The sequence below is a fragment of the Triticum urartu genome, chromosome 1A, assembly GCF_056163025.1.
Source record: "Triticum urartu cultivar PI428250 chromosome 1A, HENAU_Tu73, whole genome shotgun sequence".
NCBI lineage: Eukaryota > Viridiplantae > Streptophyta > Magnoliopsida > Poales > Poaceae > Triticum > Triticum urartu.
Window position 1 is genome coordinate 58,799,103 of NC_141873.1, and position 11,610 is coordinate 58,810,712.

The 11,610-nt window shown below is 55.2% G+C and overlaps 1 protein-coding gene across 1 annotated transcript; it reads left to right on the plus strand.

Moving 5' to 3' along the window:
• Positions 1-3,160, plus strand: LOC147989997 (L-type lectin-domain containing receptor kinase VIII.1-like). The gene has a single exon (XM_087546816.1). It carries the CDS (start codon positions 804-806, stop codon positions 3,015-3,017), a length of 2,214 nt encoding a protein of 737 aa, XP_087402942.1. The 5' UTR covers positions 1-803; the 3' UTR covers positions 3,018-3,160.
• Positions 3,161-11,610: the final 8,450 nt, after the last annotated feature.

An 11,610-nucleotide genomic window follows, 5' to 3' on the forward strand; every position in this document is an offset into this window, starting at 1 on the left:
CTCACAAGCCAGCACGTGATACCCGTCCTGAATCCTGATGGACGACAGATGACATTCACAATCTTAAAGCAGCAACTCCCACTTTGCGCACTAATTTCCAACTCCTACTGCTATTCCTGATCGCAATTCCACACAAAAGACGAGTGATGGAATTTAAAAAGTAATACGTCGATTCTTTGGACTATATTAATCGTCGTTGTTTTGGTTCTCGTTCCACCCAGCTGTTCACGTGCGCGATCAACCATTCAACCTCGCCGAGTCGCGTCCCATGCCCATCCATGCACGCCCATACGTGGCCCGCCCGCGCCCGTGACACCACCTCGCCGGTCCACGACGCGACGAACGGCTCGCCCCGGCCCCGGCCCCCCGCCCCCGCTCGCGCGCCGCGTTTCCTATCCTACCGTTGCACTCGACGGGCATGGGCACCGGCAGCGCCGCCGTGACAGCAACAGCCGACCGGTGGCGCGGCAGTCGGCGTCGCCGCACCCGCCTCTGCAACTAGTAGAACGCACGAGGGAAAACGCCACGGCCGCAAAAGCTCGCAGATCCGTCACTGCTTTCTGCTCCGCTCACGCGCGCGCTCCCCCACCACTCTGACTCCGCCACCCGCGGCCACCGCACCGCCCTCCCTCCCTACCGTTACCCCGCCACACCACGCCACCCCCCTCGCCCGCACGTGTCGCCCCGCCCCGCTAATCCCATCTCATCTCCCACCTCACCTACTCTCTCCCGGTCGGCCTCACCTCACTCCACACTCTAGCTCATCCCCATGTAAATGTCTCCCAATCCCCACGCCACCTCCAATGCCGCCCGCAATGGCCACCACCTCCCCTCCGCTCCGCCTCCTCAGCATCCTACTCTTCCTCCTCGCTGAAACCACGGCCACCGGCGCGGTGCGGTTCGACTACGCGACGCTGACGCTGGCCACGCTGAAGCTGCTGGGCGACGCGCACCTCAACAACAACACCATCCGGCTCACGCGGGACCTGCCGGTGCCCACCTCGGCGGCGGGGCGGGCGCTCTACGCGGCCCCCGTGCGCCTCCTCGCGGGCTTCTCCACCAGCTTCGCCTTCACCGTCACCACGCTCAACCGGGGCTCCGTCGGCGGGGGGCTCGCCTTCGTCGTCGCCCCCGACGCCGCCGCCGTCGGGGACGGCGGCGCGTTCCTCGGCCTCGACCCCGCCGCCGACGTCGCCGTCGAGTTCGACACGCTCATGGACCTCCAGTTCGGGGACGTCAACGGGAACCACGTCGGCGTCGATCTCGGGAGCATGGTGTCCACGGCCGTGGCTGATCTGGACTTGGCGGGCGTCGAGCTCACCAGCGGGCGGACCGTGTACGCGTGGATCGAGTACGCGCCGGGGAAGGCCATGGACGTCTTCGTGTCCTACTCGGCCAAGCGGCCCGCCGCGCCGGTGCTGTCGGCGACGGTCGATCTCGCGGAGTATGTCAAGGAGCAGGCGTTCGTCGGGTTCTCCGCGTCCACGCAGGGCAGCACGGAGATCCACGCCGTCGAGTGGTGGAGCTTCTCCACCCCGTCCGCTCCTTCACCGGCGCCGTCCAAGCCGCCGCCCGTTTCGGCTGCTCCCCCTCCGGCGAGGGCCCTCGACCCGACGCTTCCCTCCACTCCGCAGCTCCCGGGCATCACGCCGCCGGCGACGGTTTCGGCGCCGCCGACCAGCTCAGCTGCAAGCGCCCCGGCAATTTCGGTCGCTCGGAACAATGCCAAGACGCCGCACCACCCGCCTCCACAAGGGGCCGTGGCCGGCGCCGCGACGGCGGGGGCGGTCGTGGCGGCGTCGTTCGCGGGCTTCGCGCTCTGGGCGCTCGCGCGCCGCGCCAAGGCCAGGAAGCGGGACGCCGTGGCGGTGGCCACGAAGCGCGACAACGTGGCGTCGGCGGCGGCCATGGCGCGGTCGCCGCGGGAGTTCTCCTACAAGGAGCTCAGCGCGGCGACGCGGGGCTTCGACGCGTCCCGGGTCATCGGCAACGGCGCGTTCGGCGTCGTGTACAAGGGCATCGTCCCGGACACGGGCGCCATGGTGGCCGTGAAGCGCTGCACCAACGCCAACGCCGACGGCGCGCAGGCGCGGGCCGAGTTCCTCTCGGAGCTCTCCATCATCGCCGGCCTCCGCCACCGCAACCTCCTCCGCCTCCAGGGCTGGTGCTACGAGAAGGGCGAGATCCTGCTCGTCTACGACTACATGCGCAACGGCAGCCTCGACCGCACGCTCTTCGACGCCTCCTCCCCGGCCCTGCCGTGGCGCCACCGCCACGAGATCCTCGCCGGCGTCGCCTCCGCGCTGGCCTACCTCCACCACGAGTGCGACCGCCGGGTCATCCACCGGGACGTCAAGTCCAGCAACGTGATGCTGGACGAGTCGTACCGCGCGCGGCTGGGCGACTTCGGCCTCGCGCGGCAGGCGGAGCACGGCGCGTCCCCGGACGCCACGGCCGCCGCCGGCACCATGGGGTACCTGGCGCCGGAGTACATGCTCACCGGCCGCGCCACCGAAGCGACCGACGTGTTCAGCTTCGGCGCGCTGGTGCTGGAGGTGGCGTGCGGGCGGCGGCCGATCGGCACCGAGGGCCGGTGCAACAACCTCGTCGAATGGGTGTGGAGCCTGCACGGCGAGGCGCGCGTGCTGGACGCCGTCGACCCGCGGCTCGGCGGCGAGTACGACGAGGGGGAGATGCGTAGGGTCCTGCTCGTCGGTCTCGCCTGCTCGAGCCCGGAGCCGGAGCGCCGGCCGGGGATGCGCGCGGTGGTGCAGATGCTGAGCGGGGAGGCGGACCCGCCGTTCGTGCCGGCGGCGAGGCCGTCCATGAGCTTCAGCGCCAACCACCAGCTGCTGCTGAGCCTGCAGGACAGCGTGTCCGACTACAACGCGCTGGGGCTGAACCCGTCGGACGACTCCTCGTCCGACTCGCTGAGCTCGTCGTCGCTCACCAGCACGCTGCGCAAGGGCGGCCACGACATCGGCTTCAGCAGCACCGCCGGCGGCGACGCCCGGTGATCAACCAATTGGTTGGTTCCTCTTGAAATGCGGACGAGATTAGTTTCAAATGTATGTATTGGTGAGAGAGTACATAGATTAGCATTGGGCTGTAATAGAGTCCTAACATATCTCTTTGTGATAATAATAATTAAGATTTTTCAGATGGTTCATTCGATCAAATTTCCTTTTTCCTTTCTTTTCTTCCTGCGAAAAATATCCTTTTCACGCCAAGAAAAGCATCAAACCTATCTCTATACGAGATATCCATACACATCTACTGGTGGATGACTAGATGTACTAATCTATTGAGTGTTCTTCTCTTTTCTTCTCTTCTAGTGGTAGGTGATGCTGCTGTTATACAAAGTCGTCCAAGTCATCCATGATTATTCATGTCACCAACCGAAAGTCACCCATGATTCAGCTGTGTTGGGATCCTAATGCTACTACGATTAATCCTACACAAAGTGGTGCTAATCATCTCGCAAAGTATGAGCGGGCACCAGCAGCAGCTTGATGCCACGAGTCACTAGTCAGCGTCAGTCAGCATGGACAAATAGATGGCTGCCTACGTGGACGTCGCCATCTCGTGGGCCGCGTGGGTCGCACCTGCGTGTGGGACCGGCCGTCGAGCCGCACGGCACGGAGCGGCACGGGGTCGGTTTCCGTGGAAGAAAACTGGCGTCCACCTCCTCCATGAAGCGACTGTTGGTCTCGGCGGATAGGCGGCAGTTCACTGTACCTCATTTGGCCGCTTTCAATCGTATCCAAAAGAAGCTCGCACATGTCGTTGGCCGCCACGCCGTCGCCACCGTGGTGAGATGGCAATGGCACCTAGCTTGGCCGACATCACCAGGTAATGAAATGCAGACACACGACGTTGTAAGAGCATCTACAGTCTACAGTCGGACTCAACAAATCCGGCCCCTCAAACGTCCATGAACACTGACCGGGCATCCCTTAAATATTCACATACCGCAAATTCTGATTCTTAAATCCGTGCAATCCATGCACATCGATCATATGGTACAAACTGAGATCAATGGCAAAGTTCAAAACAAAGCAAAACAAATCATAGTTCAAAAATCGGGCATGACAAATGAAATCATTGTCCGAGCATGATGGACGGCCTTGGATCACTAGTTGGACGCCTGCTCCGAGCGGAATGCGTCCTGCTCCAGGCGGAATGCATCATGCTCGTCCTCCTCTGCTTGCATCCGGGCAGGCTCCACCGCCTGCATTTGCGTGGGCCGAAAGCTGTCCGGAGTGGCTCGGCTGGCGGTCGGATCATCCTGTGTCCCAAAAGGGTCGGACAGCATAATCCGCGTAGGCGCTCGGAGGGAAGGGGTGCGGGGATCCGGGAGCGGCGGAGGAGACAGCTGCTCCACCACGTCTGAACCTCCCTGCGATGTCGCGGCTGCCTCCCTCTCTTGATGTCGGCGTCGCCACAACTTGCGGGCGACGTTCTTCGCCTTGCAAGTCGCCGCCGACGGACTAGGCGGACTGCGTCTCCGCCGTGGCGGTGTGGGTCGGGCTGGACAACATCTCCGGCGATGGATCGGGACCGAAGGTGAGGATTGGGAGCAAGGATGGAGGATGGCGAGGGTCCAGGCACGGAAATGGTAGGAGGGCGGCGGGAGGAGAAGGAGGTGTTTGATGAATTTGGTGGAATTTGGAGTGAGGTCGGGCTATTGGGTCCGCCGTGGCGGGTGTGCCCGGGCACTCCCTTATCCGCTCCATATTTAGGCTGGATACGGTGGTGCCTGTCGGTCCGGACGTATGAGGCCTTATTTAGGCTGGATACGGTGGTGCCTGTCGGTCCGGACGTATGAGGCCTTTTGAGAGGCCCGTCTGAGTTAAAAAATATGACCGAACAATGATTGGGCGGTTCGTCTGGATGTATGAGGCAGTTCTCAGAGATCCGGTTGTAGATGCTCTGAGTGTCAAAATGCCGTGCCAGATGACCACCCGGATTTCAACCGTTTCTACGACAAATTATAAAACTGGCTTGAATGATTTGCTGTTGATGCACCTCTGCATGAGTTTTATGGAGCAGTAGGTTGATTTTCAGAGACGTGATAATTGGGGCCTAACCTAGGAATGTGCAAGCAAGCTAGTAGAGGATGGCTACTAGAGGATGGACTAGCCGTCGCTTTCGCTTTCGTCCCAGGCGGTGTGGAGTCGCTGTCCGCGTAATTCCAGGCTCAGGCTCGGCAAAGCCAACAAAAATGACCCCGAGGCGAAAGAAAATTTTAAAATAAACTGTGGACAAAACTAATTCACGCAGCTAACTCTTTTGGGTAGGGCCCGCCTGACTGACGCTACAAAGCCTCACCAGCTGTCACATCTTAGATTTTTTTTCCAAATCTGGTACCCTAAAAAAATTAAATGGATTAAATTTTTTCCTAGGAAATGCTTATGTGATTGACTTGGTTTTACTTGATTGTTTGCCTAGAAGAATGAAAATCCAAAAGCAACTAGTTGAAACCCTAGCTTGTTTTGGTAGAGACCAAACCATTTTGAAATATTGTTGGGCACAAGGCCAACCTAAATAAGTCCCAAGAATATAAAAGCCAAAATAATTTTCATAAAGGATTTGGGTTGGTCTTTTGAACATTCACAAATAATTTTGATCTGAACTTTTTAGGAGTTATGAACATATGTCATTTGAACATTCACAACTTTTTTTAGAATTTTTTAAACATCTAAATGTGACTTTTTAAAATTTGGATCATGGGAGCATGTGAAGGGTGGTATCACCTGATGTCTCCGGCTACTGCCCCATGAAATCATGATGGTTTTATAATGCCAGTGCGAAATGGTAAAACCAAATCCTTACGGATTTTAACTGCTTCCACACTGCCTGAATTAATTGCCAAATTGCAATCGCTGAACCTCATCTAAGTACCACATCCGTCCTGGTTTATTGGTCTCTTTAATATTTTGTGCCAAACTTTGATCATAGGTTTAACTAAGAAAATAATAATGCATGCCACTAAAAATTATATCGTTGGATTCGTATTTAAGCATAATTTCTGATGATATTATTTTTAGTTACATGCATTAAAATTTTGTTAGTTAAATTTAAAGTCAAAATTTTGCATAAAATGCGAAGAGGACTAATAAACCAGAACGGAGGAATGTGCAAGAGCTCGGATCCTCAAACTAGTCTGATACTAATTCAGATTTCAGATGGTGCATTCGATCAAATTTCCTTTTTCTCTTCTTTTGTTCCTGCAAAAAAAACCTTTTCATTTCTGCTCTTTTTGTTCGGATCTTGGAGAGCATGGCTAGGAGGAATTGATTGCACCACACTGATCCGATGAGATCTTGGTGGTGGATATCCATCCATCCCCTTTTGACACCCACGACAAGCAAAAGTAGATACTACTCCTTTCGTTCCGAATTACTTGTTGCAGGTATAGATGTATCTAGATGTATTTAGGTTTTAGATATATCCATTTCTGCGACGAATAATTTGGAATGAAGGGAGTAGTATACTAGAATCACACAAGAAGAAGATGGATGGCTTGTTCGGTGTGCAATGCCATGCTTGGGCGATTGGGCAAAGGTGAGCTGTATGGCTGGCGCACGCCAAGAAAAGCATCAAACATACGTTATCTCTATACGAGATATCTATAGTAGATGTACTAATCTATTGAGTGATCTTCTCTTCTTTTCTCTTCTAGTGGTAGTACGTGGTGATATGCTGCTTTTTATACATTTGTCCTCGGAGTCGTCCATGATTATTCATGTCACCAACCGAAAGTCACCCATGATTCAGCTAGCTGGGTTGGGATCCTCTAATAACTTGTTAGCTTGGCTACCAAGCACTAATCCTAACAAAATGATAATGCTGCTGTCGCTGTGTAACACTTGCAGTAATCCTACACAAAGTGGTGCTAATCATCCCAAAGTATAAAGCTCAGTGACCCCGCCAAAAATAAGTAGTGTATAAAGGTCAGTGTGCATGAGCGGGCAGCAGCAGCAGCTTGATGCCACGAGCTTTGGATGGAATCGTCAACGTGAGTCAGCATGGACAACTAGATAGCTGCCTACGTGGACGTCTCTATCGCGCGGGTCCCGCCGGTGTCCCTGCGTGTGGGCCCGGCGATCAAGCCGCATGGCATCACGGGGTCGGTTTCCGTGGAGAAAACTGGCGTGCGGCGCGCGTCCACCTCCTCCATAAAGCGACTGTTGGTCTCGGCGGATAGGCGGCAGGTCCCTCTACTGTACCTCATTTCGCCGCTTTCAATCGTATCCAAAAATTCCAGCATCGTGATAATTGGGACATCGCGGCCACGCCGTCGCCACCGTCGTGAGATGGCAATGGCAGCTAGCTTGGCCGACATGATGCGTAACACTGGCAATGGCTTGACCGCTTGAATGAATTGCCATTGATGCACCTCTGCATGAGTTCTATATGGAGCAGTGGTGCGATTTTCAGAGACGTGATAATTGAGGCCTAGCCCAAGCCTAGGAATGTGCAAGCAAGCTAGAACGCGGGCTGGCCGTCGCTTTCGCTTTCGTGCTGTGCCGGGCGGTGTGGAGTCGCTGTCCGCGTAATTCCATTGGAAGGAAGGAAGGAAGGAAGGGGCGGGAGCGATGGTCGGTCAGTGCACTTTGTGGATCTTATTTTCCTTCATGGATGGATGGGAGGCTCAGGCCCCTACTCTACTCTACTCGTGCTACGGTGATGGACGGGCGATCCAAAGGCGCCGCACGCGTGTCCCGCTCGATGTCCCCAAAAGTGAAGGGTTAATTTATTGACCAACGTCAATATCTCTGGTACTCGTACTATGGTACAGGTTTCCATTCTTATGATGTGCTGCATGAATGTTCAGCTCGCGGGAGCGCTTTTCTCTGTGCCAAAACTTTGGCTGGTAGGTTGTTGCATGATGATGCATGAATGTCGGCTCACCATGGCATGATAGGCACGCCCCGCGCCACGCACCTCACAGACGGCGGCCTTTATTATTATCGACGAAGTCGGCAAGGGCAAGGCGGCCCAGCCAGCCCCGGCGAGGATCCCCGGCGGGGTCATTGTTGTCGGGGCTTCTTTTGGTCCGGTCGGTCATGTGGACTTGGTACCTTCTGCGGGGAGGATCGGGCGCCTCTCCGGCGTACGTACGTATTCATTTGTCCCCTAATGTCTGATGACCATGGTGGTGTTAACATGGTCCATGGGAGTATAGATGCCGCTCATGGAAAGATTAATAATGATGGCAACGCACTTAGGGCATCTCCAGCCGCGCTTCCAGGAAATCCTTCTCAGGCGATTTTTTCGTGCCGGCGCCAAAAAAACGGTCCAGTCGCGTCCCAGGAGGCTGATTTTCGCTGGCCTGGGCCGAAAACAGCGCCGGTGGACCCAGGCCGAACCCGGCGCGCTGGGGGCGCCCGGGGACGCCGGGGTGAGCTGTTTTGGCGCGAAAAAGCCGCGGGCCAGCCGCGTCAGCGACACGGCGCCTCGTCTTCCCCCAACGGCCTCGGTTCCCGCGGGGAATCAACGCCAAGGCTGCCGCCGGCCAGCCTTGCCATTGATTCCTCACGGGCGGCGTGTCATGGGACGGCGCGCCGACGCCTACCCTCCCTCGCACGCGTACACACGGGTGCGGCGCGGCTATATAGCCGGTGGCCTGCACTCGCCTGTGCCCACACCAGCCCCGCCCCTCGCCGCCGCCCAGCCCCTACCTCTTCCTACCTCTCCCGAGCGCCGCCGCCCAGCCCCCCCTCTATGTCTCTACCTCTCCCGAGCCCGTCGCCATGGCGGAACGCTTCCCCGGAGACGAGGCGGCGGCCAACGGCTTCGGCCGCCGTTCGCTCTGCGAACAGGAGTCCTGACTCCTGTTCCAGGCGAACATCCCGGCGCCGCCGGACATGCGCGCCGGGCCGACGGGGTGGAGACTCAGCGCCGGGGGAGTGCCCATTCCCCCGTTGCCCGACGCCGTGGCAAAGCCGAAGTACTTCGCCGAGGAAGTCGAGGTCGTGCGCGCCTCCCTCACCGACGCCCAACTCTCCCTCCCCCAATACGCTGCCGACAACCACGCGGCTTGGGCGGCGTATTTCGAGCGCCGCCAGCAGCAGCGTTTGGCGTCCACCAACGGCGCGCCGGTGGTCGGCGGCCGGCAGACGAGCGAGGGGCGCCACATAGGATGGGGCGTCCCCGGCCGCACACTCGAGGGCGTGCTGACGTACCTCGAGGGCGGCAATGACCCGCCGTTGGCGTATCCGGTGAGGGCGGCCGCCCCGGCGCAGCACCGACGCGCCGGGCCATGGGCGCCAAGGAGGTTCGGGTCCTCCTCCTCTTCCTCCTCCCGATCTTCATCGCACTCCTCCGGCACTCCGGCCCTGCTCGGCGTCAAGGCCGAGCCCGCGGCGGAGACGCCGCTTGGCCGGCGCACTCGCAGCGCCGGCATCGTCATCAACGAGGGCGGCCGGCGCGCCTACTCGTCGGCTCCTCCTCCGCGCTTCGTCAAGCCAAAGACGGAGCCGGGGCTCGCGCCGGTGAAGAAGGGGCCGGCCGCATCGGTGACGACGGAGCTCGACGACGACGACGCGGCCCTGGAATGGGCGCGCAGGGATTCCATAGCGATGGAGAAGGAACGCCTGGAGAAGGCGAAGGAGCGCCAGTGCGTCGCCCTGCTTCGCTTCGCGGAGCGTCGACGCGGCCACGACGAAGGCGGAGTCGTCGTCATCTACGACAGCGACGACGACGACGATGACGCGCCGCCACCAGTCCGCCATGGCGACGCCGGGCAGGGGTCCAGCAGGGGCGCCCGCGTGAAGGAGGAGAAGGCCGCCGCCGACGATGGCGGCGACGGCGGCGACTTCAGCCAGTTTTTCCTTTAAATTAGTTTATGTATATGTGCTATGTAATGAAAATTCGCGAACTTCGCCGAAATATGCCGAAATTTATTGTGTTTGACCGAAATTTATTGTGTTTAAGCCGAACTTCGCCGAATTTCTTTTATTTTAAAACGTGTCTGGGGCGGCCCTGGGGTCGGTGGCTGAGGACCAACTCGCCCCAAGCCTAATTTTTACACCGGCTCACTCCCAGGCGGCAATTTTAAGCGTCCTCTAAGGGGCCAACGGCTGGAGATGCCCTTATAGATTGGTAGGCAGTGACGAGAGGAGAGTGATGCTGGGGTGGCGGCTGCGGGTGTGGTAGCCACAACGTGCCTGTCCTGCAGCCTGAAAAGGACGGCAGTGACCAGTGAGAGCGCCCACAGTCTCTCCATCTCCTCGATGGATCGCAACAGGCACAGCAAGTACAATCATTTGTGCTACTTACATCCAACGACAGATATCCTCCCTCAGGATGCAGTTTTTTCTGTCTACTAATAATACTAACCTGTAAAAAAAAAGTAAATACACCAGTGATGCTTAAACTTGTCATGGATGTTTACTTTAATGTCTGAACTTGAAAAATACGCCGAATTGATTCTAAAACTTGGCACGAACGTGCAAATACGATGCTAATCCTATTCATATATGTAAAGTATGCTGACCTGGCATGAGGACCACTTATAAATATGAAACAGAATTATTTGGATATACTATATTTCTTTATGACTAGTGGGCCCCGTCTGTCAGGGAAATTAAAATGAAAAATGGTGCTATACAGGAATCCATCCGGTGAGCTAGAGCTAACAGTCAGCATCTATTGGCCAGCACGCCAATGTAGCTAACCCCCGAAGCTTAATGTAGAGCAATATAAAACGGATGTGGTAGCACATGTTATTTCTTTTTGTCAAAAGAAAAAAGTATGTAAATAATAATCCTAATAATAAATGTTTTTTGAGGGAACTAATAATAAATGTTAGATTCAAATATTCGTGTGTAATTAATTTTACTTTTTTTACTTCGTGATAAACTAATATTCGTGTGCACATATTATTTTACAAAAATCTATAAACAAGGCCATGCTGCCAGTTACAAATATTTGTGGTACATAAATAATAAGATCATGGTACACAAATATTCATGTGCATAAAAATAAGTATAGAAAGGCATGCAATAAAATATATTACACCAGTGGTTCTTGAACTTGTCATGAATGTTTACTTTAATGTCCGAACTTGAAAAATACGCTGAATTGGTTCTAAAACTTGGCACGAACGTACAAACACGATGCTAATCCTATTCATATATGTAGAGTATGCTGACCTGGCATGAGGACCACTTATAAATATGAAACAGAATTATTTGGATATACTATATTTCTCTATGACTAGTGGGCCCCGTCTGTCAGGGAAATTAAAATGAAAAATGGTGCTATACAGGAATCCATCCGGTGAGCTAGAGCTAACAGTCAGCATCTATTGGCCAGCACGCCAATGTAGCTAACCCCCGAAGCTTAATGTAGAGTAATATAAAACGGATGTGGTAGCACATGTTATTTCTTTTTGTCAAAAGAAAAAAGTATGTAAATAATAATCCTAATAATAAATGTTTTTTGAGGGAACTAATAATAAATGTTAGATTCAAATATTCATGCGTAATTAATTTTACTTTTTTTTACTTCGTGATAAACTAATATTCGTGTGCACATATTATTTTTCAAAAATCTATAAACAAGGCCATGCTGTCAGTTACAAATATTTGTGGTACATAA